General features: G+C 51.6%; 3 protein-coding genes across 7 annotated transcripts in view; 2 read left to right on the top strand and 1 right to left on the bottom strand.

Annotated features, from left to right (window-relative positions):
• HECTD4 (HECT domain E3 ubiquitin protein ligase 4) overlaps window positions 1-9,260 on the top strand; it is a 69,322-nt gene extending 60,062 nt beyond the window's left edge. For all 4 annotated transcript variants that reach the window (XM_062010410.1, XM_062010408.1, XM_062010409.1 and 1 more), the window contains exons 67-76: window positions 229-419; window positions 1,034-1,180; window positions 2,237-2,356; window positions 2,493-2,648; window positions 3,348-3,451; window positions 3,916-4,137; window positions 4,569-4,735; window positions 5,193-5,388; window positions 6,065-6,287; window positions 6,944-9,260. In XM_062010410.1, coding sequence (XP_061866394.1) covers window positions 229-419; window positions 1,034-1,180; window positions 2,237-2,356; window positions 2,493-2,648; window positions 3,348-3,451; window positions 3,916-4,137; window positions 4,569-4,735; window positions 5,193-5,388; window positions 6,065-6,287; window positions 6,944-7,080 — 1,663 coding nt within the window. In that variant the 3' untranslated portion in view covers window positions 7,081-9,260. The remainder of the gene's footprint in view (window positions 1-228; window positions 420-1,033; window positions 1,181-2,236; window positions 2,357-2,492; window positions 2,649-3,347; window positions 3,452-3,915; window positions 4,138-4,568; window positions 4,736-5,192; window positions 5,389-6,064; window positions 6,288-6,943) is intronic.
• A 673-nt stretch (window positions 9,261-9,933) lies between these two features.
• TRAFD1 (TRAF-type zinc finger domain containing 1) lies at window positions 9,934-17,278 on the bottom strand. Of its 2 annotated transcripts, none has more exons than XM_062010272.1 (11): window positions 16,999-17,278; window positions 15,636-15,771; window positions 15,509-15,562; window positions 14,124-14,391; window positions 13,598-13,858; window positions 12,848-12,921; window positions 12,486-12,701; window positions 11,485-11,560; window positions 11,098-11,398; window positions 10,534-10,600; window positions 9,934-10,291 (listed from the first exon to the last, which is right to left on the bottom strand). In XM_062010272.1, exons 1-11 carry the CDS (start codon window positions 17,046-17,048, stop codon window positions 10,250-10,252), a joined length of 1,545 nt encoding a protein of 514 aa, XP_061866256.1. In that variant the 5' UTR covers window positions 17,049-17,278; the 3' UTR covers window positions 9,934-10,249. The 2 variants fall into 2 exon arrangements, with proteins under 2 accessions (XP_061866256.1, XP_061866257.1); XM_062010273.1 differs by having other exon boundaries at window positions 11,485-11,557.
• Window positions 17,279-17,387: 109 nt separating this feature from the next.
• NAA25 (N-alpha-acetyltransferase 25, NatB auxiliary subunit) overlaps window positions 17,388-27,705 on the top strand; it is a 28,987-nt gene continuing 18,669 nt past the window's right edge. The window contains exons 1-8 of the mRNA XM_062009910.1: window positions 17,388-17,450; window positions 20,632-20,717; window positions 21,595-21,733; window positions 23,244-23,362; window positions 25,271-25,345; window positions 26,185-26,292; window positions 26,735-26,813; window positions 27,345-27,456. Of these exons, the coding sequence (XP_061865894.1) occupies window positions 17,393-17,450; window positions 20,632-20,717; window positions 21,595-21,733; window positions 23,244-23,362; window positions 25,271-25,345; window positions 26,185-26,292; window positions 26,735-26,813; window positions 27,345-27,456 (776 nt within the window). The 5' untranslated portion in view covers window positions 17,388-17,392. The remainder of the gene's footprint in view (window positions 17,451-20,631; window positions 20,718-21,594; window positions 21,734-23,243; window positions 23,363-25,270; window positions 25,346-26,184; window positions 26,293-26,734; window positions 26,814-27,344; window positions 27,457-27,705) is intronic.

Here is a 27,705-nt window from a genome sequence, read left to right as displayed (position 1 = left end):
AGTGCAAAGATAGTGCACTGAGCTTAATAAGCAGTTCCTTTTTGCTCCTTGCTAAGAAGTAATGGGTGATAAATCAGTTCTTAAAATGGAATTCTTGTAATGAACCAGCTCTGCTTAAGAAAAGGAGAGAGAGAGGTAGAACAAGCTGCCTGGTGTGGTGCTCAGCGTGCTCTTAGTAAGCAGTATTGCACTGATGTTCCAACACACCTCACACCTTTTCCATTTCAGGTGTGCCTGCATCGATGCCAGACACGCTCAGAAAGCATCTCGGAAGTGGACGCTGGAGATGGACGTGGCCCTTGTCCAGTACATCAACAGGCTTTGTCGTCACCTTGCAATTACACCAGCACGGCTCCATCCCCACGAAGTTTATCTGGATCCAGCTGATGCAGCAGATCCCAGAATTTCCTGTCTCTTGAGTATGTATGGGTTGTTTGCTTAGAAGAGCTGGCTAGTGCTCCTGAACAACCTGGCTGCCACCCAGGCAGCTGGGACATCCCTTGGAGGATGCAATGTTGGAGCCTCTGAGGGCTAAAGGAGACACTGGTTCTAGGTCTGTTCTCTCCTGGGTTTGCTTGGGAGCCACAGTGCCTTCGGCATGTAGTTAGAAATGCACTGCAACTGCCCTCTGCTCTCTGAGTGTGCTCCCTAGGTCAGGCTGCAGCAGGGAAACCCAGTGAATGTAGCTGACGGGGGGGAAGGAGGGTTGGGTTTCAGTTCCAGACCTAGGCAGGCTTTAGTCACCTAAATCCTGCTCTGAGCACTAAGTTCCTTTCAGAGGGTCTCTAGATAATGCAAATGCAGTGATGATGAAAGGTGCTGGACTCAGACACCCAGAGACTTGAGATCCAAGAAGGAACAACACAGATCATGCTGTTCTTGCACCTTCAGCCCTCGTGCTGACGTGCAGGGATCGGCAGGGGCTGCTTTAGAAGGAAGCTTGTGTGGCTCCTGGCCTGAGTCTGCTGGGAAGATGGACTTTGCACTAGGTAGGGAATCCCTTGATCTCTCTGACCAGCCATTTCCCACTCAGATGTGCCGGTGGAAAGCCTCCGCCTACGGTTTGCTCTGCTCCAGTCGCTCAATACGACGCTGGAGACGTTCTTCCTCCCGCTGGTGGAGCTGCGGCAGACCGAGATGTACAGCAACAGCATCGCTGCCTTGCTGCAGGAGGCCAAAGGTGGGCTGCTCAGGGAACATACATATACACCACAGGGGTTTCCTTGAGAGATTTGGCAGAAGAGTTTAACACGTGTACCTGTGAGAGAAGGGAGGACATCCAGGGAAGAGGGGCAGTGGGACAGCGAGTGGTGTGCTAACAAGCTCTTGCTGCCTTCATTTGCAGCCTCATGAGCTGGCACATGGTCTGTGAGGAACAGCCAAGAAACAACATTAACCTGAGGGCACTTCTCACTGTGCTTGTGTTTCTTGGTTTGTTTCTTTAAAGGCTCATGTTTCCTATCTTCAAGGGGCTTTCAAATGTACCTTTCCCTTCTTGGAGGTGCTGATAAATTAAAACTCTTTGTTAGTCAACAAGCAGTAGGTCAGGTGAGAGTCTCAGGACAGGTTGGCATCCTTCTTGTCATTGATGTTGTAGAGTTGAAGAGAGCAAGAAAATATTTATCGTGCATCAGCATTTTAAAAAGTGTTTTCAAGCCTTTAGTAGTCAGCAAAGCAGATCAAGATTGAGGTCATCACATTTCCCAAACTCGTTTTCTTCTGAAGGAGATACAGAGTTCACCAAAGGTGTTGGTGTGTGTAAGGAGGATTTTGTATTAGCCCAGCTAGGAAAAAAATACCCCTTGTAAGCCCAGTATGAGGAAGTGAAGCATGTTCAGAGATATGCCTTTATAGAGCCTGTATTTATGGTGCAACATGACAGCCTGATTTTTTTATCAGGTTTTCTTGCCTCTAGCATTACTGGCAAAACATCTCAGATTTCTGAAAGCTGTTTGGCAAAGTGTGTCCAATTTACAGAGGTTCTGGTGGAGCTGCTGGGATCTGTTTCTCTAAGATTAGGATTGTGCTCAGCAGTGTTCTAACCCCCTGCACTTCTTCCACTGCACGTTAGTAACAAGTGTATCTCCTTAAAGCAAAGGAGGGGAGGATGTGGATGAGCCAGATCTCACTCATCTAATGAAGGTGAAATTATCCCACTGCTGGGCACTGTGAGTTTCAGGAGGTTAGGACTGTAGAGGGATAGTTTCTCTGTACTGCAACGTGTTTCTTTGTTTAGGTTTAATCTTTTATGACACAAAAGTAATCGTAATGAACAGAGTGCTGAATGCCACTGTGCAAAGAACTGCTGATCATGCAGCCCCCGAGATCACCCTGGATCCCTTGGAAATCGTTGGAGGTAGGGGAAACCTTTGTCCTTTAAAAATCCAGTTTAATCCATTGCAACAACTCAGATCTGGTCTAAGCTCAAACCCTTATTGGTGCAAAATACTCTGAGTGTAGAGATGTTCTTTATTGCTTTTGGTTTTAAACAGGAGAGATCCGTTCTGCAGAGAACTCCTACTTCTGCCAGGCAGCCAGGCAGCTCGCCTGTGTGCCCTCCTCTCAGCTCTGTGTGAAACTGGCCAGTGGTGGAGACCCCACCTATGCCTTCAACATCCGCTTCACAGGGGAGGAGGTGCACGGAACAAGTAAGTGGGGATGGCAGGGACAGTCCTCAGAACTTTACCCCAGCTGACTGAGTTACTGAGAGCTTACTCCAGGTGCAAACCAGGTCCTCCAGAAGGCAGCTCATGTTAACTTTAAGGAGCAGCGTTACCTTTGTGGTGTGTTGGTCCTGCAGGTATTGACAACAGCTATGAAGAGATGGATGTTACCTCCACAGCTCAGTGTCTGTGATATCTCTGACGTGTTCCCTCGCTGCTTTCAGCCATGGGAGTGCTCTGTTCTTCTGGAGACAGCACCATTCATCTTCTAATCAAGTGGCAAATTTCATTTGCAGGCCAATTGGTGTAACAAATGTTTGTGCTGGCCTGGCACAGAGTGCTGGAAGAGCAAAGCAGCACTGGGGAAGTCCCCAGGAAGCCGTTCAGTGACTGGTTTTTTGCATGTAATGAGACCTGATCTAAGGGGACCTGCTTTAGCAGAGGGCTGTATGATCTCCAGAGATCCCTTCCAACACCTGCTGTTCCATGATCCTGGTTGCATGTGGACTTGCACACGAACAGCAAGCTGGCAGGGCTGGTGCCTCCCCCAGCCTCATTTCAGCCACGTGCCTGTGCACTCAGAGAGGTTAAATGTGCAATCTAAGGCTCAAGACATGATTTCAAGGAGAATGGCAAACTCTGGATTCAAAGGCAGCATTTCATTCTCTTGCCTCTCTCTTTCAGGTGGATCTTTCCGTCACTTCCTTTGGCAAGTTTGTAAAGAGTTGCAGAGCTCTTCCCTTTCCCTTCTCCTGCTGTGCCCAAGCTCTGCAGTCAATAAGAATAAGGTGTGGTATCTCCATGCAAGAAACGAAGTTGCTTTTCTCTTTTTTCATGCATGTGTTTGGCCAGGAGTAGAACACATTCTGTTAACAATGCAGAGAGAAGCTTCAGAGCAACAGCCTCTGTCAGCACATCTCACCAGCAGACCTGGCCTTGCATAGCCAAGTGGTATTTGAGAAACAGCCCCCAGCTAAAAGAACAAATACAGAGAAGCCCTGTGGATGCTCAGTATCAGAGCTGGTAAAGCAGGGCTCCCAGGGCAGCCAGCTTTATGGTCTGGCTTTGATCATGAAGTGATAAGATAGTGTGATGTAATATCCCTGTACAGTGCACACAGCCTCCATGCCATACCATTGTTCACAGTGTCCAAATCAGTGTTGTCACAAGCCTGTTGCTGGGAGGGCCTGTGGAGTATGCTCAGCTGTTCAATACCTCTGTGTGTGCTGTGTTCTGTCTGTGTGTTCTGAAGGGGAAGTACATTCTGACACCCAGCCCCATCACCTACGCTGAGGAGCAGCTGCTCCATTTCTTTGGGCAGCTCTTGGGTATTGCAATTCGAGCAGATGTTCCTCTGCCCCTTGACCTCCTGCCCTCCTTCTGGAAGACCCTGGTGGGAGAGCCACTGGATCCCGATGTTGATCTCCAGGAAGCTGACATCCTCACCTACAACTACATCAAGAAGTTTGAAAACGTGAGTGACCTGTTTCCTTCCTTTCCTTCCTTTTCCCTCAGGGTTTCCCCCAAGCAGGTGGCTCTCACAGCAGCTGATTTCACTGCCTGCCCTAAGTGCTTCTGGTTGGCTTCATGGGTGACAGATGTGTTTCGTGTGACCAGGGTTCTGGAGTGTTTTCACTCATCTTGGGTGCAGCATTTGACATCCTGATGGCTTGGAAAAGCTGCTCAGTCTCCTCTGCTGCCAAGCCCAGTGGAATTAAGGTTTTGCTGGCACTTGGCAGTGCTTAAGCCAGAAAATAAACCAGTAAAGCCATTACTGCCTCTCACTGTCCCTGCTGTCCCCAGATGATAGGAGGAGTGCACTTTGGGGTGATGCCCTCAATGAGTCACAAGGACAGCATGGATACAAGGTGCTGGTCATCAGGTGCTACTTATGCTTTGTGACAGATAAATGATGAGACTGAACTGGAAGCTCTGTGTGCAGAAATCGCTTCTCAGCACCTGGCAACAGAGAGCCCTGACTGTCCCAACAAGCCATGCTGCAAATTCACCTACCTGACCATGACAGGGGAAGAAGTGGAGCTTTGTCCCAGAGGCAGACACATTCCAGTGGGGTAAGTAACAGCCTCCTTGGCAGGACCTTGCAGAGGGTTACAGGAGAAGGAGGCAGCTCTGGCATACTTTTCCAAGCACCAGGCTGTCCAGGGATGCTTTTGTAACACGGCCAAGGCTGGAAGGGTCTGGGAAGGTTTTACGTTTGCTGTGGGGCACTTGGAACCTCCAGCAGTGCCTTTTGTTCTGTGAGGGGCAGGCAGCTGAGGAACAGTGCTCATTGACTGCTTGCTGCCTTCAGTCAACACCCACAATTAGGAGGCTTGTGAGAACAGGCCACGAGGGCAGAGGAGCCGCAGCAAAGTGGAACTAGATTGGGAAGCATCACAGTACAAACAGCTTAATGCTCCCTCTTACCTAGAAGCAGAATGGCCCCATAAAACCCTCCTGTATGTCTGCTGTGGGGCAAGAGAGCTCCTGCAGGCTCTCCTGTCCTGTCCTGAGCCTGTGCCCTTGCAGGTGGGAGAACAAGGACATGTATGCAGCGGCCATCCGGAGCCTGAGGCTGCGCGAGCTGCAGACGCCCGAGTGCATGACAGCAGTGCGTGCTGGCCTCGGGGCCATCATCCCCCTGCAGCTCCTCACCACGCTCACCCCGCTGGAGATGGAGCTCAGGACCTGTGGCCTTCCCTACATTAACCTGGAGTTTCTCAAGGTGTGAAGAACTACAGCTTCTTTGGTAAAACTTGGCAGTCAGGCACGTAGAGAGGGCCCTCCCCTGTGGAAGGTGTTAGGGGAGAGCCTTCTGCTTGGGGTACAGCTAGCAGGGTCCATGTGGAGCACTGGCCTCTGCTTGGGCACCCCTCTGCCTCCAGAGAAGTTGAGAATTTCACTGGATTCAGGATCCCCAAGTGGGGCGGGGGGAGGGGTGGAAAAGACCTCTAGAGATCATCCAGCCCAACCCCCTGACACGAGCCAGGATGCCACTGGCCTTCTTGCTCCCCTGGGCATGCTCCTGGCTCATGTTCAGCTACTGGCACCAATCCCCCCCCAGGCCCTTTCCCTCCAGCAGCGTTCCAGCCCCTCTGCCCCAGCCTGGAGCTCTGCCTGGGCTTGGTGTGGCCCAAGGGCAGGACCTGGTCCAATGGCCTTGCTGAACCTCATCCCGTTGCCCTCGGCCCATCACTCCAGCCTGCCCAGGCCCATCTGCAGAGCCTTCCTGCCCTCATGCAGATTGATGGTCCCCCACACCTTCATATCATCTGCACCTTGCTGAGGGTGCACTCGATTCCCTCCTCCAGATCCTACCCTGTTCTATCCCAGCAGAGGCAGGGAGGGTTTATGAAGGGAGAAGCAAGCAGCCACAGCCATGGTGTGTTCTCTCCCCTCAGGCACACACCATGTACCAGGTCGGCCTGATGGAAACCGATCAGCACATCGAATTTTTCTGGAGTGCCCTGGAGACGTTCACTCAGGAGGAGCTCTGCAAGTTCATCAAGTTTGCCTGTAACCAGGAGAGAATCCCCTTCACCTGCCCCTGCAAGGACGGTGGCCCTGACACAGCTCACGTCCCGCCCTACCCCATGAAAATCGCCCCCCCTGACGGGGCTGCAGGTGGGTTTGGGCTCCCTCTGCCAGGGCACAGCAGGGCCCTCTCTCACTTAAACATGTCTTTGATGCATGAAGAAAGACAAAGGAGAGGCAGGGAGTGAAGGCTGTAAGTAAAGAGAGAGAGAACTTGATTGTAAACTAGCTAAAGCTTTTCTTCCTACATGGATTTGAACTGCCTAAAGCATGGCTGTGCAGAGATGGGGAGAGACTGTATAGCCACAGATCCCAGCGTGGTGGGGGTGAGAAGGGACCTCCAGAGCTCATCCAGCCCCTGCTCCAGCAGCTTCCCCTGGTTCAGGGGGCACAGGAACGTGTCCAGGTGGGACTGGAAACCTCCTGAGCAGGAGCCTCCACACCCTCCCTGGGCAGCCTGGGCCAGGGCTCCCTCACCTCAGCACCAAAGGGGTTTCTCCCTGTGTTTAAGTGGAACTTGCTGTGTTCCAGCTTGTGCCCATCACCCCTTGTCCTGGCACTGGAGACATATCTTTTACGTGCTTGGACTGAGGGAGGGGCACAGCAGTGCTCCAGCTTCAGGAGACACAGTCAGCACTCCTGTGCTTTGTCACTTTGCACTCGGGGCTGTAGGAGAGGGGTTTTTGTGTGGGTAAAAGAGAACAGAAGCCATGGTGGTGGCCCACTGGGGCTGTGTCTCCCTGCAGGCTCCCCAGACTGCCGCTACATCCGCGTGGAGACCTGCATGTTCATGATCAAGCTGCCGCAGTACTCCTCGCTGGACATCATGCTGGAGAAGCTGCGCTACGCCATCCACTACCGGGAGGACCCTCTGAGCGGCTGAGGGGGCTGCTGCTGCCCTTGGGACCCCCTGAGCACCTCCCCTGTACCACCCTGGCACCAGCTGTGGAGGTTAATTTATTCTCTGAACTTCTGTTCCTGTTACAGTACTTCCTGGAAGACTTTCCCATTTTGTATTCGTAGACTTTGTGGTGGACTGGTTATTTTGCTGCCTTGTTTGTGGAATATTTGTAGGATAGTTTAGTAAAGACCAGTTTGTGGATAATTTAATTTTGAAGAAAACCTTTCAACATGTACATTTCTAATTTTGTAACTTAGGATGATGCTCCCCACGCAAACACACCGGGAGGGAGGAGCTGGGCGGCACTGGGAGGCACTGGGAAGCCGAGGCTCATCAGTTGCTCTCCCCTGAGACATTTTTGAGTACAAAAATGGGGAGGAAGGGGGTGTGTGGGGGGAGTGAAGCCACAGAGCAGGCAGGACTTGGGCACTTGCTGGAGCTTTAGAGCAGAACAGTGCTGCCAAGCTGCATGTTTGCCTTCCAAACCCATTCTCTCATCACTTGTTTTCAACTGGCAGCAGGCACAGGGGCAGCTGCCACGCTTAACTTGGGGGTTCAGCTGGACGCTTCTGAGCATGAGGATGGATCATGGAAAGAACAGTGAAAGGGCCACGATTCACTCGGGTTCTTGCCCTCGATGTTCTTGAATGTCTGCTTTGCTTAGCAACAAGGTAATTTATTGTAATTAAAATGTTAGCAGAAACCGAATGGCTTCTCTCTGTCTGGTGTAAGATACCACGGCGCAAGAGCATCAGCTGTGGCTGTCCTGCTGCCCAAGGGGCTCTCAGAGCAATCAGCGTGGGCTTAAACACCCACCACTGGCTTTTGTACTCAAAAATGATCTTTGATCTCAGAGCAAATGAAACGTGGCACCGAAAGGGGATGAGGTGTGGGGAGCACAGAGTAACGCTGCTGTGTTGCTGGGAGAGGTCACACAGGCTGCGGACAGAGCCGTGCTCCCACTTGAGCTGGGTGTGAGCTGGGTCTGGGCGGGCTCAGCTGCGCCCTGCCCTCTGCCCCTGCTCTGCTAACGCCGTTGTCCCGCCGGGCAGCGTGAGACGCCTCGGGAAGCGCTCGGAGCCCGGCGGGGGCGGGGATGGCCCGGGACTGCCGCCCCGAGGGGCCGGTTGGGTGGTCCTGGGAGTCCAACAAGTTGTATTTATTGTATATTATTGTGAATATTGGGAGTGCTGAGTGTGTTGGAAGGTAAGATGTTAAGAGCAACAGGCCTAACCACGTGTGTGTGTTCCCGTTGTCCTGTGAGCGAATGAGAGCAGAGGTTGGGAACGGCAGGGGCCAGGTCCCAGGTTGCCCTGCTGAGGAGCATCCTCCTGCCCAGGGCCGGTTCCTCCTTCTCCTCTCCGTGTCCTGGCAGAGGTGCTGCAGAGCTGAGCCAGTGCTGGGTAAGTGCAGACAGGCTGTTTGCCCAGAGCAGGGGCCTGGCCAGCCGGGGCAGGGCCTGGGGCCTGCTGCTGCGAGGGACGCAGTTCGCTGGGTCTCCTGGCAGAGCCGGTGCTGCGTGGGGGGTTCCTCCTGCCCCCTGGCTTTGTACCACGTTCAAATGGCCCCTTTGGAGCCCTGGGTGCTGGGGGGGGATCCGTGGGGCTCCCAGGCCTCCCCCTGCCAGGGTTTGTGAGGCTGGTTCTAGGGGGCAGTGAGAAACCCCCCCGTGGGAGCACCTGCAGCCAGGCCTGGCCCAACCTGCTGTGAACTTACTTGATACGTATTTATTACAACTAATTATTTATGATTACAAATAACAAACTTTTAGTCAATGCTGTTTACACCTCGCTGTGTAAATGAAGCTTCTTCTACAGGAGCAATGTCACACTGGTGTCTGTGCCCCCTGTCAGCGTGGGTTTCTGCTGGGGGCAGGCTGAGCCCTGCAGAGGATGAGTTGTGCTGGGGGTTTGGGCTTTCCTTTGCTTTTTTTTTTTACATGACTAGGAAGTGTGTGCTACAGTGCTGCAGCTGTAGCCCCAATGGCCTTTTAATTAAAGCTTTTCTAACCATCCTTACTTCCTCGTGCTTTAAATGAAGTCGACGTTGTCTGTAACAGGCTGGTTTGTCAAAGCAAAGATTGGTTTGTGATGATTATTTTAATATGTATTCATTCAGAATGTAAAATGATCCTAAACAATGGCACAACTCTGGAGCTGGGTCTCAGCTGGTCTGTGGTCTCTGTGTGTCTCGGTACCGGCCGCGTTGTGTGGAGCAGCCCCTGGCGCAGATTCCCCCTCCCAGGCTGGGGCTGGAGCTGCCACCTGCCTCAGCCCAGAGCCTTTGGTGTGTTGCAGCTGAGGTGTGACTACTGCAGCCTCCACTCCCTTTTCCTGGAGCCAGCTCAGAGCTGCCCCTGCTGAGGAATAACCCCTCAGGCAGCAGCTGCTGCTCCCTGTACTTTGCATGGGCCCTGAGGCTGCCCTGGGCCTTTGCTCCTCTCCCCTTGCCTTTAACCACCATTATTCTGCTTTTCCTGTGTAAACAATCACAGTGTGGGTGGAGGCAGCGCTCCCATGTCTGTATTTTCCAAGCAAGGTCCCTCTTGCCCTGGTCAGCCTTGCAGAGACACAGTCCCAGCACCAACCCTGCCCTAGGGACTGGCTTGTGAGCTGGCTCCTGCCCCTGCTGCACCCTGTGACTGAGGCTGGTGCTTGTATCACAAAGCACATGAGCAAACACGACTGCAGGTGTAAGTGGGACAGAAGTTCATTAATGAAGGCAGCTGCCCCTGAGGGGGGAACTGGCTCTTGCTGTGTGGGGGTGGCAAACCTGCCCTCCCCCAGCATTTGTGAGCCCACAGCAGGACATGGAACAGAATGTTAGTGCACAAGGTTTTGGGACAGAACCAGATAAACTTTATTACAAGGAGTTCTAAAAGCCTGGGCTCTGAGAGCATGCTGAAGCGTGGCAGGAGGCGGGTGTGGGCTCAGGCCAGGTAAGCACAGCAGGTCCCAGGGGAGGGGTGCTGCCCGGGGCTGGGGCAGGCACAACAGCCCTGGAGCCTGCTCTCATTAAAATGCATTTATAGAGAGATATAAAATGATCACCGCCTATCAAAGTTTTAATTCATGTAAAATCTTCCATGGAGCAGCCACGAGGGAGGTGCTTGCTCAGAGCAACACGTGCTGTGGCACCCAGGGCTCACTCATCACTTCTCTGGACGTCTAGAGGCCGCGCTCTGGGCTTTCACCTCCAGGGAAAGGAGAGGGGGGGAAAAGAAGTAAAAATGCTGCTTTGCAAGAGTATGGGGTGAGAAACAATTGCCCAAACCCTCGGTGCCCCAGGGGAGGGGCTGTGAGAGCAGCTCATCCTCCTGCCAGAACCATCCCCGGGGTCACAGCCAGGCCCTGTCCCCTCTCCCCCAACCCTGAGCTGAGTGCTGCTGTATCCCCTTCCCCCTCAGCCTTCCCTCCCACAGCCCCAGCCCCTCACCTCAGTGCTCCTGGGCTGGGGGGCGACAGCTGCCAGCCCACGGCCCCTTCTGCCTTCAGGGTGGGTGCTGCAGAGGAAAGGGACAGTCAGGAGCAGCCACCCCCCACAGGAGCCTGCCCTGGACACACACGGGTCAGGGAAGAAGCCCCCCCTCCTTCTGAACTCTAACCCAGTTATTTGTGTGGCAGAAGCAGCAGATTCTACTCCATAAGCACTGAGGAATGTGAAGATGAGGGCAGGACCAGGTAACACCACGAGCCTACGTTGTCCCCCAGTGACTGTTTAGTCCGTTCCACGGGGATACAGAAGCCCAAGGTTGGTGTCTGAACCCCAGGGAACCTGAGCCAAACCCCTCAGCCCCAGGGACGGAGGAGGGAATGCAGCACAGCCCTGTGAGGAGCTGAGGCTGAGGACAGGATGGGTCTGTCAGGGTTCTGCTGTCAGGTCACTGCCTGATGAAGATCAGGACCTTGCTGCCATGACTCACTTCTGCAGCACCACCGGCCCCTCACCCTCAAGGACCAGCCCCATGTGGCCGCTGGGGATGGAGACAAAAGGCCTCACCTGGGCTGGGCTGGAGAAGCTCTTGAGCAGCTGGAGGTGAGGGTTCCTGAGTGCAGGTCCCGGGGAGGTCTCCCAGGGGCTGTTGTCCCCCGTGCAGATCCTGTTGCAGCTCTGTTCTTGGCCCTGCCCTGGCTGCCCCCTCCCTTCCTGGGCTGCCCTGGGGGGGTGGGGGCAGCGCTGCCTCTCACCAGAGGGGACGGGGCTGAGTCCCAGGTGGCAGCTGCATCACTCAGTGACCTGGTCCCTCGTGCAGAGCTCGGCTGCTGCTGCCCCAAGCCCTCTGTGCCCCGAGAAGCAGCTCCTGTGAGGACAAGAACAGGGCGCTGAGCAGGAGGGGCACAGGCACCGTGGGGGAGGAGAGGGCAGGAGGCAGGGCTGAGCCCACACCTGCACGGCTGCTGCGCCTCTGGGCCTGCCCTGGGGCTGGTCTCCTCTCGGGCAGCGGCTGCCACACACAGAGCTGCTGAACAGAGCACAGGGGTGAGCCACAGCTCCTCCAGCCTTCCCCTGCCAAGCTGAGGGGGAGGAGGGAGCTGCTCTGAGGAAGAGGCAGAGGGTGATGGCTGACACCTGCTGTTTCTCTTACAGGAGTCACTTGGCTCTCACAGGACTGAAGCAAAAATGCAACTGGCCCCATGATCCCGTCCTGCTGCACAACCCCCCCATATGGTTCTGTGATACCTGGGGCCTCACCTCACCAGCCACCTCTCTCCTTTGGGCCTCAGCCCCCAAAGGGCCCTGCACAGCTGGGCCTGAGCACAGGGGAAGCAGCCTGGAGGGCTGTCACGGCAGGTCTGCTGCAGTCCCTGCTACCCACCTGAGACTGGTGCCATCAGAGAAACCAAATCCAAGGACAAAAATCAAGGTAAAAGTGATTTCCAAGCCGTGCTGCCCACAGCAGTGGCTCTCTGGCTGCCCTGGCTATCAAATCCCGTTTTTCTGCAGGTTAATTACATCAAGGAACGACAGAACAAGATGACAGAAACCCATCAGCCACAAACCAAAACCAGGAACTAGGAAGGAAAAGGTTTGTTGCCTTTGTCAGATCCCAGCAGTACCAGGTGAGACTCAAAACCTGAACCTCAGAGGGTCCTTCTGCAAACAAACCATCTTGTTGCAACTCCTCTCCAGTCACTAATTCTTAACAAGTCCTCATTACCATACACAAACCTCTCTTTCCTTAGAAGGGCTTTCAAAACAATTGCTGGTTTTCACTAAGAGCTTCAGCACACCACAACACCTTAATGAGACCCCAGAGCTTTTGCTGGGGAAGCTCTGAGCCAGGGGACAGTTACTGGATTCCTGAAACGTGCTAAAGAAGGTGCCACAGGGTGGGGTGGCTCTTCAACAACTGAGGGTGGTACAACAGCTCAAGTTGTGGTTGGTACCTGATGAGGAAAGAGCATCTCCTCTTCCAGCTGCATGCCACAGAATTCACATGGAATCTTTACATTTCCTTCTGCCTGGGCAGCTTGGGGCTGGGATGAAGAGAGAGACCTACTGCTTTTGGAGCTGAGAGCACGCCAGTCATCACACTCCCGTGGAGGTGCAGAGGAGCTTCTTTTACTGAACGAGGCAAAGGCACTTGCTGGGTTACAACCTGTCTGTTACACAAGCAACAAGGGAGAGTTAGCTCTGCTACTGGGCAGAGATGGACTTCACCAACCACACTGCTGCAGTGCTCCCATAGCACCAGGTGACACGAGTCTTGACTGCAACCCCCCACATACAGTACAAGGAAGTACTAAACCTGGTGGAGAATCAGATCATCAGCAGGGTAGAGCTCCTCACAGAATTCACATGGCAACATGGTGACCTCATCACCTGCAGAGTGAGCAACAGTCACGTCCCCTACCAGAGAGGGGCTGAGGCAGCTGCATCCACCCAACTCCCACACCCCAAGAGCCAATGTGAGGGGAACAGTTACTCTTGTCTGACTCCCTGCTCTGATTTACTCTGGCCAAGCCACATCACCCAGGGTGAGAACAATGTTCTGGGATCGAAGATGTACTGAATGGTCTGGTGAAACAGCCTCTTGCTGCCTTCAGTAAATCCTTTAGTACCATTTCTCCTTTCCTGAGGAGCTGGAGCTCCAGCTCTCCCCCAGATCCTCCCTTCCTCTCATGTTTAACTTCACCAAGGAAGCTGTTATGAAGCCTTTGCCGCCTGCCGAGCTCAGCAGGTCATTAGAGCTTGTATTTCTTCTTGCCTTGCTGTTCTGCTCTAGCAATACCTCTTAGAAAGAAAATGTCTTAAAAACTAATATTGAAAAGGGTTCAGGAAGGAAAAGTTCCCAGAAAGGAAGGACGCGGGGAGACTCTAATCCTGTGTGTTACTGTGTCATGCTTCTGTGTATTAATTACCTAAAAATGATCTTCAGGGAGTCTCAAAAAGACTAACTCTGACATTAGATAACCTTTGACATTCCCAAGCCAAGAATCCTCTTTCCTTCTCCCTTCCCTCCAAGGAAAACAGCCCCCACGACAGCAGTTACACTTACTTTTGATGTGGTTTGGCCTACTAAAAGACACTGGGGAGTCACAGGATAAGCTATTTGCCTGGTCTGTGTCGCTGAGACAGGCTGACAGCTCAGGCTCTTTGGTGGCCCAGAAGCCACTGGCAGCTTCAGCTGCAGTAGCCTTGGGAGGATGATTCTCTGTTTGTAAGCTGAGAGCCAGCACGTAGTCTAAATCCGCGTCCCACTCTTCATGGAGCAGAGAATGAGGGGCTTCATTTCTCTCCCACAGCCCCAGCTGATGCTCTTCAAAAAGAGAAACACGACAAATTGGAACATGAAGCCTGCAAGCAGCAGCTCCCCTCTGGGCAGCAGCCATGAGGGTTTCACACGTGCTCCTGTGGGCACTCGTGGAGTTCAGCATCTCACCTGTATCAGATGCCCCATTACAAGCCAGTTACTGCTCTCTCTGCACTTTGGTTTGTGGCAGGGCATCTGTTCTGCTGCTGTCCTTAAGGGACAATGCTGTGTCCTAGCCAGCTCTATCGATCTGCTCTGCCTGGGCCGTTACCTGATCCGAGCCGGGCTGGGCCGCGTCCCAGGCGCACGCGTGCATCCTCATCCTCAGAGCCAGGCCTTTGGCCTCCCCTCCTCCCTTTCGCCTCCGTCCCGCAGACTCGGGGATGCTCCTCTCGGTCCCGGAGCATGACGTTGCGGCCGCAGGCGCCACACGCCTCGGTGCGAGCGCCGCAGAACGCCTCGTGCTCCTGGAGCTTGCTGAAGGGCAGCTCCATGGCACAGAAGGGGCACGGGGCGGGGCGCAGGGGGCACGCCAACGCCTGCCAAACGACACACGCATTGCGCTTCACCCAGGGAACGCTGAAGCAAAGGAGGTTCTCAGTTTGCTCCCAGAGCTCAGCTGCCTGTTGTTTCTTTAGGCAGGTCCCAAGCTACACAGCCTGGAATAAGACACTATGTGAGAAATGGAAGAGGAAGGTGTGATGCCACCTGTGTAGCCAGAGCCATGCCAGCTCAGGCACTCTGAAGACTCACAGTGTTGGGCTTTTGTGAGCCTGGATTGCTCAGGCAGCAGATTTGCACAGTGCTTTCTGAAGTTAGCTTTTAGGTACAGTCCCAACATCCAGCACTGATCACATTTCACTGAGTGCTGCTATAAGCCACGTTGGTGTGTGTTCTGCTGGGGAACAGACTCCCAGCCTGTGCACCACTCAACAGGAACTGCTGGTGTGTCTTCTTTACCCTCCACTTAAGGCCAAAGTCAGAAGGGGTTAAACAGATGTGTTGTAACTGCAGAGGCTGCAGTGATACATCAGTTTGCTTTACAAACGAAACTGAAAGCGCTACGTGCAAATGTGCAGGATAAACTACTTCCAGGGGTTTGAACTGGTTTGTTTTTCCCTCAGACTGAAGTGGCACACCCAGAGCTGTCTTTAAATGAGGAAGGGGAGGTACTGACATTTATAACCAAGGTTGCCTCAAACAGCAGCCAAGTGGGTTCAGGAACTCAGAAAATCCCGTGTGTCCTATTGTAGCTTAGGTTACAAGCCATTTAAACAGGCTGCTTGGACATAAGGAGTCACTAGAATGACTGCAGCAGTCAGGAATGTGAGATGTTTAAAGGAATGAGAAGAGTCAAGTCAATCACATCCTGTACTTTTGAAATCACATACCCTTTTCCACTTTGATCACTAATAAGGACACAAATCACCAGTTAGCACAGATTCCCCCTTTGACAGGAAGACTTGGGGAGGCTCCACCGCTTTAAAGCAGTTTCCAGTCACCTTCTCGCAGAGGGTGTGCTTTTAGAAAGCATGGTTCAATTAAAAGGATGCATCAATCACAGGCTGGGAGCCAGGTCTTGGCTGACAGAAAGGCTCTAGAATCAGTGCTTGGAAATACCACAGCCTACCTCCCACAATGTAAAGTGCCACCAACCTGATGATCCTTCAAGAGGCTGTTTTCTATCTTCATCTTACACTTGCAGGTAACCTACAAGAAGCAGACCTCGTTAGACTAATTGCCAGGGAAGCCAGCAGCTTTAGAGGAGAGGTTTGTGTCTCACCTGCACGTGTTCAGCCTCCATGTGGTGGTTCATTTCAGACCTGGGGACCGGTTCCCCGCAGCGGCGACACACTTGGATGTTTCTGCTACAGTGGATCTCATGGATGATGAAGTTGACAGCAGGGATGTCCTTTTTGCTAGGAGGAAGTCAGGGAGGTTACTTTGCAGGTAACACACTGACAATGATTTCAAGCAGTTTTTCATAACAGGATGCCCAGGAAAGCTTTCTGTGAATTCCTGGCTCAGAGCACCGAGTAACCGAAGGGAAAGGCGAGCCCAGCCAGGCTTCAGGGTTCCTTCCTTCATGGGTGGGAGGTTAACACACAGAGCGTGCCAAAGTCACCATCTCTGAAGATAAAATCGAAGTGGATTTACTTCCTCAAAGGAAAGACAAAGTTTGCAGCATGAACAAGTTATTACCAGGCTCAAGTTCATAAACTAATCTGAGAAGATAAAGGTTTCTTCCTGCAAATAAGTCGGCTACGAGAGGTCAAACAGGGCTCTACTGGGAAAGGAATGACAGATCCTATTAGGCCAGGTATTACTCTGTAGCCAAAATCCCACACCTCACCTCGTTTCTAAGACATTCCTGTTCCTACCCTGTGGCAGATGCTGCATTTACAAGCACAAAAGGTCCAAAAAGAAAGGAAGCACTAGGAGCTTTGCCCTTATTCCTGCCTCGAGCGGGCAGCACCATTTCTAGATGGATGGATTATCCCTCCCCTCTCCACCCCAAGAAACCTGCCTCCAAAACACCAACATTCACTTTTGTAACCTGTTGTTTGGTTGCCCCTGTATCACAGAAGAAAAACCCTACAGCTGCTCATTTCTCTGCGAGCAGCCTGGCGAAGCAAGACTCCCCCAGCAGTGGCTGAACCGAGCGTGCTCCCTGCTCACAGGCTAGATGCTGCAAGGGAGGGTTTGGATTTGGCTGTCTCTGAGAGGAGAGGGGGGAAAAAAAGGGAGAAGTTATGTCTTTTGTTGCTTGTATTCCAGAGGCAACTTCTGAGGGTACATCATTATCAGCAACTGCATTTCCCACGCTGGAGCTTCCAAAGCAAGAGAACTGTTATCAGAGAGGAACAACCACAACAACGTGAGGCTGGGGATTCTATTTCTGTGTCTCTGCTTCGGGGCCGATAAAGCAAACCCTGGAATCACGTCCCCCACGCCCTGCCCCGCCGAAAAGCAAGTCTTTATTCCCACACGGATGCCCTGGCTTCCCTCCCGCAGCCTGGCAAGGCACGAACTGGAGCAGAAGGTGAGGAAGTCACTTTGTCAGGCGTTAACACCCGGCAAAGTAAACCCAAACCCAAAGCTACGGCCACCCGTCCGCCCAGACAGCGCCTGGTTTCGTTTCTTACCAGTTGCCACACAGCCGGGTTTCCAGCTCGGGCACGGCCGCTATGGCCATGGCTCCGTCCCCTCAGGCGCCTCGCAGCAACCGCAGCCGCCGCTCCGGGCCGGGCCGGGCTCGGGGGGGCGGGAGACGCCGCCCGGGACCCTCAGCGCGGGGCTCGTCCCCTCGGCAGCGCGGGGCTCGTCCCCTCGGCAGCGCGGGGGAAGGAGGAGGCGCGGCCGCGGCGCTCCGAGCACGGGAATCGGCGGCCCCGCCGCCCCTCGCCGCCAGCCCCGGCTCGCCCCCGCGGCCCCCGCAAGCCGGGCCCGGCCCCGCCCCGCGCCTCCTGCCGGCCCCTCGGCGCCCGCCCCCGGGCCGGGCCGGGCGGCGGCTGCGCACTGCGGATCTGCGCTCTCATCATGGCGGCGCGGGGCCATGTGCAGGACCCCAACGACCGGCGCCTGCGGCCCATCTACGGTACGGACCCCGCGGCCCCCGCTCCCCCGCCCCACCGAGCCGCTCCGCCGCTGCCGCCTCGCCCCGGACGCGCCGGCGGGGCCCGGGGACGGCGCCGAGGGACCGGCCCGGCCAGCGCTGCGGCTCCTGCGGCGGGGCCGCCCGTCCTCAGCCCGGCCCCGGCGGCGGGGCGGCCCCCGCTCCTCCCGGCGGGCTCCCGCGCTCCCCCCGCGGGCGCTGCGCTGGGCCTCCCGCCGCTCCGGCCCGTCGCTCCGCCGGGTCAGTCCGCGGGCCGTGCGTTTGGGGGGGGGGGAGCTGCCGCGGAGCCCGGCCCCGGCTTCCCCCCGAGGGCTGGAAGTTGGGGCGAGCCGGGGGGCACTGGGGTCTGTCTGTACCGCGGGTCTTCCCCTCCGCGGCCTCCCTGCGCCGAGCCCCGCGGCCGGGAGCGGGCGTGGAGGGGCCGCGCTGCCCGCCCCAGGGCCCCGCAGCTCCCCGCGGCCGCGGCGGCTCCTGCGCCTCCCTCTCGGCCAAGGGAGCTCTGCTCGGCGTTCGTTTGCAGAGAAGCTAGAAAAGGATTCATTCATCAAAGGAACGAGAGCGGCAGAAGCCTCGGGATCTTGTGCTGAGGTGTTGTGGCACAGAGCGATTAGGATGCGACGCGAATCGGTCGGGAGATGGAGTGAAGTAGGCAGAAGGAGATGGTCTTGTTGAGAGATCTGATGTATAAATATTACCGAGGGTATTGCACGCAGTTGGGATTGCTTAAGATGTTGTAGGCAAGCGTGTCTCTGGTTATGCAAATACAGAGAAAGAGAAGAGAAAAAGCACTTCCCCAGGCTACGGGGTCGTTTCTTCCCTAGACCTGAAGAATGGAAAGAGGTCATAGAAAATGTCCCAACTTTTGCAACACCAGAAAATACCCCCTGCCTAGAAACACGGAGAGCTTCCCTCCTTTGCTCTGGGAGCGTCCTTTGCTGCTCAGGCAGCAGCGTGCTGCAGACTTGTGCCTGTGCTGGGCTCCGCTGAAGTGGAGGGAGCCGGGTTTGTTTGATTAAAAAGTGTAAACGTGCACCTGCCTTTAAAGCTCGTTGCATAACCACGAGCACAGCCCTGCACTTTGTCTTTATGTAACGATTCCAAGCGTTTTCCTCAGCTTTCGGTACGTGCTGCGAGTGCCGTCTGCCTTTATGTGCAATTCCTCGTGTTATGACCCGTGTGACGTCTTCGGTGCTCTCAAAGCTTGGTAAATCCAACTGATACTAAAGCAGATGATGTTGAGATGTTGTTTCACTGTGTAGCTTTGAGCCTGGCTTTCTGCTAGTTGTAGCCGTGGGTTATCTGTAGTGTAAGGTTTGAATTCAAGCTGTGGTTGCTGCAGAGCCCAAACCCCTGTACATCCTTCACTCAGCTTCACAGAACGATGAACGTGGCACACGCAGCTTGAGGGTGAGGATCTGGTTCTTGACTGCAACCAGTGCTTTTTGGTTTGCACCATGTGCCTCAGTTACTCAGATTCCTTGTGTGTCTCCCATCTTTGTTCTCCCTTCACCTGAAGCTTCACATCTTGCATTTCCACACGCTGAACTTCTCTGCTTGCAGCTTTGCAACTCGTGCAGGCTTATTTTCCTTTAGCTTAAGTTCCTTCAGGCCTTGCCAGCTAGTTGGGCTTCCAACAAACTTACTTGTTTGTTAGCAAAACACAATCTTTTCATGGTGCTGAGCTCTAGAGAGGTTTGTGGTTTATTTGATTTACTGTAGGAGACCTAAAGTGGAGATGTTATCAACAGGATTGTTAAACAATCCCAGACAGTCAGCACAGCATGGCAGATGATTTGGGTGCAAGTGAACTGTGCAACACAAGTCTTTCAGCTGAGAAGCCTCTGCTGGTGGGTGAAGAGATCACCAGCACGCTCCACTCCTGTGAAACTTCTTCCCTGAGAAATCCCTGCTCAGGTTGTAGTGTGAAAGGTGATGCAGGGGTTCTCCTAAGTTACAGTGGCCAATGTGTTACAATTTCAAGCTGTGTTTTACTCAGCAACACATTGGTTCATGTGGGCAGGCTGGCTGCAGCCTTTGAGGGGCTGGCTGCAGCCTTTGAGGGGCTGGCTGCACGTTCTCAGGAGCCCAATTATCTCTGCTTCAAATTTGCAGCACTTGGCCATGGAAGCAAATGTGAAAGCTGCCAGATGTAAATCTCATTAGTATAGATGCACACTTTGTGCATTATACTGAGGAATTACTAAAGGTGACCTCTCCACTTGGTAAAAGAGTTCTCTCTCCTAATGAGAGCTGCAGTCTTGATGAGAAGACAGTGTATAGTGTAGTTTCAGTTAACTGGTGTGAGCTGTCCACAGTTTGGTAGGAGTGAAGCCTGAACAGCCCAAGCAGACCCTTCCCCGTTGCCATGGCTGATGCAGCAAAGCTTTTCTGAGAGGTTTTGGTTAGTTTTTGGGTTTTAGGGAGGGAAAGCATGTAGGGATCATGTTCTAGTCTAAGTGTTGTCATTTTAGGTTTGTAATTGTCTAATAATGTGATAATGCATCAAAGGTAAAGCTGAAAATTACAATACTGAAGTGAAGGGAGGAGGAAATGGTCTCAAAACAGGGCTGAAGTTTCACTAGACAGTGGGGTACCCCACTGGGAAACTGTGAGGCTTCCCTGGGACCTTGGCTTTTTGTCTTTAAAACCAGCCTGGTGAAAGCATAGTGATACTCTATTAGGGGACAGGTATGCTCTGCCTGAAGGATGGATTGTGTGGACAGCAGGCCTTCTCCCTTAATGCTTTGATAGATTGTGAGTGCTTAGTTTCTAACCTACTGCCTGTTAAAAGTCATTGAAAGTCTCCCAGAGGCACACCTAATTAATTTGTACTTTTACTGAAGCAAAGTGCCTGAGCTCTTTGCCAGCAAAGAGCTGTTGCTGCAGAACCCGCTCTATTATGTGTCTCTTTTGTTGCTGTAATGATCTGTGTGAAGTAATTACAAAAGCTTGTTTGTTTGAATGACTAAAACTAGTAGAGCAGATGAATAGTTCATCTACAAAATGACATGCTTCCTGAAGGTCTGGCTTAGTAGTGATGGTACAAGGAAAAGGAGGTTTGCAGCAGTGGCCTGACAGCACATGCTCCACGGTGAGAGTAGAGGTAGCTTTCCAGAAGGCTCTTGTGTTGTGCTGTAATGCTCTGTGTGTTGTTCTTATGCAGATTATCTCGACAATGGCAATAATAAAATGGCAATCCAGCAGGCGGATAAACTGCTCAAAAAGCACAAGGATCTGCACTGTGCAAAGGTGAGTGTGAGTGCACGAGCAGGGCTTCGCCTCGGGCTGTTTCACCGTGCCTCCCGAGCAGTGCCCCTCATCTTCCACAGACCACGCTGCTTTCTGCACTCTCTGGAACACCTCCCACTTCACACAGTGTCATGTTTGCCTGAAGACTCCCGTGGATCCTCTTGATGAGGTGCCTCTAATGACCAGAGTGCAGTTGGCTACACCTGAACCTAATTGTCTGCCTCCCTGTTAGCAGCCACTGCAAGCAGCCGTGGCACGTGGGCTGTGCCTCACACATGCCTCAGACTTTCAGCTGGGATGTCTGTGTGTAGCAACTTGGAGCAAAGCACCTCCTTGGGATTCTGGAGATGTTTGCTCCTCTGGGTCTCTGCTGTGCTTGCTGTGCCTCTGATGAAGGGACAGGAGTTCTGTTCCTCAGTTTTCTCAGCATACCACCATCCACTTCTCTCTTTTCCCTCTGGGTTTTCCACTGCAGTTCATACCACTTCCACATTTCAGAAGCTTCCCAAGCTGAAGTGAGTGTCATTGACCTGAATCTCATTTATGTTGCTTCTCTCTGTCCAGTTATTGAAAGAAAAAACAATGACAACTGTCAGGAGTGGTCAGTTTTCAGCCTGCAGGTAGGGAAAACTGAGTGGCAGACGATGCCTGGGAGCAGCCTGCATGTTTGTTAACAAATGCAGAACCCACACTCTTAGATGCAGCTTGCATTTGGAAGTTTTCCTCTGCAGCCATGTAGATTAGGAGCTTAATAAACCCTGAAGCTCTGCAGAAGTAACGAGGTGGTTGTGCAAGGCCTCTCCTCACCAGGATCGAGAGGATTTTCGCTGGTATCTGCCAACTGTCTCCCTAACTGCTGCCTCTGTTGTGTCAATAGGTTCTAAAGGCCATTGGCTTGCAGAGAACTGGCAAGCAAGATGAAGCATACGCTCTGGCACAAGAAGTGGCAGCACTCGAGCCCACGGATGATAATTCCCTGCAAGCACTGACTATCCTCTACCGGGAAATGCACAGACGTAAGCTTTTCCCTTTGCCTCTCTTCATGGTTCTGTGTCCACAAGTCCAGGGTTTGTCTTAGAGAATGCCTGTTAGAGATGGCTCTGAGGCTCCAGTGGTCACCATGAAGCCAACCTTGTTCAGGCTTCTCTCACTGATGTTGTGGTGTACACGGTGGCTAAATGGGTGCCGTGCCAGTGAGCATCACAATCAGCCCACCAGCTGGCTTCTTTGCTGTAGAGAGAACTACTGGAAGTTGTTGTCAGCACATGGGGTGGAGCTGGTAGATCATATGGCCAGTGGTTTGGGAGGTGCTTAATGCTAGTCCAGGGGTTCAGACCTCAAGAAGCTGTGACAAGCTGAAGGGAAATCCTGGCCTGTCCATCTGACTGCATGAGCTTGTCCAGTACAGATCCTCGTGGTGACACAGTGCTCTCAAAGTATTAAACAGGGAATGTTTGAGTGATGGAGTCAAATGGCATGTGCTTTTCTGAAAGAAGCCAGACCTTACATGCTGCTTATCTACAGCTCTGAACAGTTAGTGCTTCTGGCAGCTTCTTGGGTTTGCAGTGGCAGTAGCAACGTTTACTGTTGAGGTGCTGGAGCAGTGACTTTGCTGGGAAACAACTTGTGTAGAAATGGGTGTTTGGTATCAGTCTGCCAAACAGCAATTGCTTATGCTCTCCTGGTTTATTTCCTTTTGGATGTGTGTGTTTGTGTGTGTGGAGTTTATGCACTGTTTCTCGAACACCACAAGTGTTTAGTGTGTGCAGGTGACTGAGCATAAACCCTTGAAACCGTCCAAAGCCTTTCTGTGGGTTTTGAACCACCTGCCTGAGCACTGAGCTCAGGTTTCTAACTTTTAGGTTAAGGAATTAGTGCATGTTAGACACTTCCACTTTTGGTCCTGCAAGAAAATTACAATTAGATGGTTTGTGTGTGTGTCAAGGATATATAAGCTATGTGAAAGGCAAATTCCATTTAGGCTTTTAGTACTGCTCTGAGACACAGTTGTATGTGTAACAAAGAAATGGAAGGATGAAAATATAAGAAGGTTTTACATATTGTAAGTATTTAGTAGTGATAGGCTCATTATTCAGAAGTATAGTGTGAAGTATTTTACTTGACACTTGGGAAGGCAGTTGGGAGATGACAGGATGTGACTAGCACAGGGAACCTACAGGAAGAGCAACTAGTTTGGTATTAGGCTCTGAAAACGTTGTGTGTTTGAGCATCATCCCTGTGGAGCAGCCATTCTGCCAGGAGTAGAAATCTCTGTTCACTTTAGTGCTGTCAAACAGGTAAACTCTCGCAGGGGAAAGATTTCACTGCTCTGAGCAGTCCAGTTGTTGCTACCAACTCCGTTTTGAGGTTGATTTGTGCTCGAGGTCTTGGGGGAGAGAGTACCATGTCTGTGGCTGGTGAGTGGTTGGGTTACTGCTCAGGGGATTGCTGATGCTGTCTTTAGGTAGCTGTGCTTTAAAATGGTTCCTAAATTTGCCTTAACTCGAGCATCTGGTTTTGATTTAGCGGAACTGGTAACTAAACTTTATGAGGCAGCTGTAAAGAAGGTTCCCAACAGCGAGGAGTATCACTCTCATCTCTTCATGGCCTATGCCAGGGTTGGAGAATACAAGAAGATGCAACAGGTACAATCAACAGTTTGTGTTCTGGTCATTTTAAGGTGTCTTTTTCCATATGTCTTACTATTGATGCGTTTTGCTCTTGTGTGTAGTTCAGAAAGCTGAGCTGGTTAGTGCAGCACAAGTCCCACTCTGTTGGCTTTTACAGAAAGGTTTAAAAGACCATTATTTAGGGGTGGGTGGTGTGAAGACAAATCCTTTCCTTACATGGGATGGGATGGCTGTGCCTGTTGTGTGTGTACATGACCTGCTAGAATACATTGTGGGAGATTCTTGTCAATGAATAGTGGTAACAGAATGCTGGCTACATGTGAGGAGCTGCATTATGGAGGAGTCCTGGAATAGACAGGAAAAGATCTTCTGAGCCATGTTTAGAAGCCTTCTTTACTCCTCTAACTGGCTGTTGTCTTTGGGAAGGAAGGAGTGATGTAGCCCATGCTCTTAGCTCTGGAATCTTAACATATACCTAGATTTCTATTGGTTGTAATTCAGTGAAGAAAAGCCCAGAAGCACATCCTGTGAGTGCATTTTACTTCTCAGTTGGCAGAGCAGTATCATGCTGGGTGGTTTTGTTTTCCTCTTTTCCAAATTAGGTGCCTGAAGAATTCCTATAAATGGAAGATGCTTTTCAAAGCATATGTGCTCACTCCTCTGTATAAGAAAGCACAGAGCACCAAGTAAATGAGCCCTAAGCTCTCTCTTGTTCCCACTGTGTTAAGGTGACTTGAGTTTTTGTACAAGTTTGGTTTAAATAACTAAAAGAGTATATTGAGCAGAAGTGTTTCTCTGTTGGAGCCTGACTTGTGTGCTGCTGCGGTTCAAGCAGTGGACTTGGGGTTAAGTTGTTAATGCACATGAAATCCCAAGCCTTGTGTGACAGCCTAAACTTCAGAGGTGTAACTGTAGGTTAATCTTACTCCTGTCTACAACCACACGTGGAAAGTTGCCAGTCCTACCCAGATAGTGATAGTTAGCATTTATGTGACCTTTTGTATGTCTGAAATGTCACACAGACACGGATGTAGTTAAGTTATCCCAACATTATCAGAGAGTAGGGTGTTCCACATTGGCTTGTACATTCAACCTAAGGGCTTAGAGGTGCTAAGAGCACGTGGATGATGAGTGACTGGAGAGTCAACCTCAGTGTCTGCCTGTGTTCTGGGTTATTTCAGCTGAAAGTGCTGGGAAGTACAAACTGAGAGTGCATTCAGGGGACTGGCACAAACATTCTGCTGTGGTGGTAGACTATTGTAGTTTGAAATTAATGATGGGTTTTGTGTGGGTGCAAGTGGTGTCCTTCACTTCATACAGGCACCAGAAACCTGAGAGGCAGGTGTCAATAACTGTTAATGTGGGAATAACGATGTGTTAGGCTAGAAAGCCTGGGCTCCTTTGGCTCTGCTTTGGTACAGGCTTTCAGCTTCCAGCTCACCCTCTGCTTAACCACTGCTTTGCATGTGGAGGTGGCCTCATGTTTTGGGCATCTGAGAATGTGTATGGATGGCATGAGTGGTGAAGGGCAGTTGCTTTGGTGTGCCTGTTAGCACTGAGTGTACTGGTGAAAGTCAGCACTGGAGATGTCTCCCTCCCTCCTAAATAAGGCTTCAGCTTCCTGCTGTAGCTGCCACTTCTAATTAAAGCTGTCATCTGTTCAGGCAGTCATACGTGCTCATGCTCCTTCTTTCTGGTCAGACCTACACAAAGTGCTTGGTCTTTGAAGCATTTTCTCCCTCTGTTTTGTTGTTCCTTAGCAATGTGTATTAGGATGGAAGGGCTCAGGGCTTCAGAAGCCTTCTAGTTGCCAATTCTGTGTTGTCTGCTGCCATTGTTGCTGCTTAGCTTGTGTTGTCTGGTCATGGCAGCTTGTAAACAGATGCTTCAGGAATGATGAAACTTTTGTCTCCTCTTTTTCAGGCTGGAATGGCACTTTATAAGATTGTACCCAAAAACCCTTACTATTTCTGGTCTGTGATGAGCCTGATCATGCAGGTGTGTACAGTGTCACCAGTGCCTTTGGTTGGATTTCACTGCAGGTGTAGTGCAAATGCAGCAGTGTCCTGGGTGAAAATCTTAGAGATGATCCTAAGGAAAATGCATATTTGAACTGTTTCTGTGTGATGCTGGGAGAAGGACTGAGCCCTCCCTAAGCAGCACCGTCAGTATGGTCCAGAATGAGTGCTGCAGTGTCTTTATAATGCAGCAAAACTGCTCTGCCTCACCACACTTACACAACTCCAATTATTCTCTCCTCTGGACTAGGACTCTAATGTCTTTTTCATTAGAGAGCTCATGAATAAAACCTCAAATACCTGCAGCTCCTTAGTCAGAACTCCTCTCTCTAACTAGGTTATAAAGGCTCTAAAATTTGAGAGCTCTGGGCTTAGCACTGAGGCTGCAGGAACAGCCAGTGGATCAGCTGTGCTGCTGTTAGCTGGGGGAACAGTTCCAGGCACTAATCAGGCAACTTGACGAGTGTTGGCCCAACAAAAAATAAGCAGGAGAGGGGCATTAACCATGTTCTCTGAGATGCTGTGCCTTGGAAAACACCAATGTGTTCTTACTGCATGCTGTTTGCCTTGGGTATTGTGTGTGTCTGGAGAGTGTAACCAGGAGGGAGCTTTTCTGTGTATCATGAGTTTTCTTGCTGCCTTCTAGCAGAGCAGTTGCTCCCTGCACTGACAGATGGCAGCTCTGAATGTGTGGTTCTGGAGGGGGGAATCAAAGCACCTGGGTGTTGGGGGTTTTTCTTCCCCTTTTCTAAGGTGAAAAAAGCAGTGGGTGGGACAACACAAAGTTGGTGCTGCTGCACTAATCCTTCTCTTCCACAGTCTATTTCAGCACAGGATGAACACCTCTCAAAGACCATGTTTTTGCCACTAGCTGAGAGAATGGTGGAAAAAATGGTGAAAGAGGATAAGATTGAAGCTGAGGCTGAAGTAAGGCTTGCAGATACTTTCAGCTTGATTTGAATATTGAGACATGGAATGTGTTGCTGAAGAAAGTTGACTATTTAAACAGTTTTCCAAGGTTATAACCAGTAGTGTTCTGGATGTAAATGTGAATGTAGTGGGATGGAAGGAAAACCAAGAGCAGAGGGTTGAGAGTGACTTGGAATCATGTGGCTAAGGATGTATTTGCCACTTGCAGTGACTGATGAAGTACTTGGTGTTGCTCCCTGGAAAGCCCCAAGAGAAACTTCAGGAGTGAGAGTGGAAAAAAGACCTAAATTCCTGAATGCTCCACCCTCTGGGATGCTAAAGATAGTTTTGCAGGCCTGGCCATCTCCTATTTCTAGTGACAGTAAAGCAAACCATTTCTTGGCACACCTGTGTATTGTTTTACCAGCAAATTTCATTGCAGCCTGTTCTTTCTTTCAAGGTTGAACTGTACTACATGATTCTGGAACGTTTGGAGAAGTATAAGGAAGCCTTAGATGTTGTGAGAGGAAAACTAGGAGGTAACTTCTTCTGTCAATTAATAACCATAGTTTTGTGGAGGACACAGTTGTCTTCTTGCTTCAGCTTTGTCTGCTGGTTCCAAAAAGCAAAAGGCCCTAAGAAACCTGACTCTTAGCAGCAGTTTCAAACAGAAGCAAAGTGGAGGTGCTCTGGGGCAGACAGGTTTCAGCCACCCCTTCGTGGTGCTGAAGTGTTGCTCAGTGGTGAACTTTGCAGCAACATCTTTAGCATGAGTAAATTGGTAACATGTTAGTCTATTGTAGCTGCCATCTTGGGTAAAAAAAGCAGAAGAGTTCCTTAGATGCTGCTTGTTTTTTGAGGCATCTTTGTGGTAATTAGAATGCAGTTGCAGTGTGAAGGAGCTGGGACATGAAGGTTTCCATGGGAAATGTGTCTTTTCTATCCTTTTAGGGCCTTTCTTCTCTTCCACTTAGTGTTTTGCATCCTGGGCTATAATAAGAAGCTTTCTGCAGCAAGCAGAGGGGAAAATGCATTGATTAAATCAACTTACCCTTCTGTTTTTAATGTAGAGAAGCTGACGAGTGAGCTCCAAAGCCGGGAGAACAAGTGTATGGCGATGTACAAGAAGCTGTGTAGGTGGCCGGAGTGCAACGCGCTGTCGAGGAGGCTGCTGCTCAAAAAGTGAGACTCTCTTGCTCCAGTCCTGCTAAAAAACTGAGGAAAAATTCCTGGCTGGTTGGGAACTGCCTTGTTTAATGGCTTTTGTAAATGGTGGGTAAAATAGAGCATCACCAGAGGGTCAAAAAGGTTTGCACTCCAAAGCCCGAGGGAAAGGGCAGCAGAATGGGACGCTGGTGGCAAGGTGAAGGAGGGAGAGGCAGTGTCAGGACTGTAGTTGCTTCTTTTAAAGGCTGACTTCAGTGACAGGTC

This window comes from Colius striatus, chromosome 17 (genome assembly GCF_028858725.1).
Source record: "Colius striatus isolate bColStr4 chromosome 17, bColStr4.1.hap1, whole genome shotgun sequence".
Lineage (NCBI taxonomy): Eukaryota > Metazoa > Chordata > Aves > Coliiformes > Coliidae > Colius > Colius striatus.
The sequence above is the reverse complement of the archived record's forward strand: the minus strand, read 5'-3'. Positions and strand labels throughout refer to the sequence as shown.

What these genes read in the sequence shown, in the direction of transcription:
- TRAFD1 (XM_062010272.1), bottom strand. Translation starts at nt 17,048, where the DNA reads ATGGCCATAGCGGCCGTGCCCGAGCTGGAAACCCGGCTGTGTGGCAAC. An exon ending in GAGGCGCAGCAGCCGTGCAG is followed by an intron (nt 11,399 to 11,484) that starts GTGTGGGCTCAG and finishes TTGTCCTCACAG; the next exon opens with GAGCTGCTTCTCGGGGCACA. An exon ending in GCTTCTCCAGCCCAGCCCAG is followed by an intron (nt 10,601 to 11,097) that starts GTGAGGCCTTTT and finishes TTTCCTCTGCAG; the next exon opens with CACCCACCCTGAAGGCAGAA.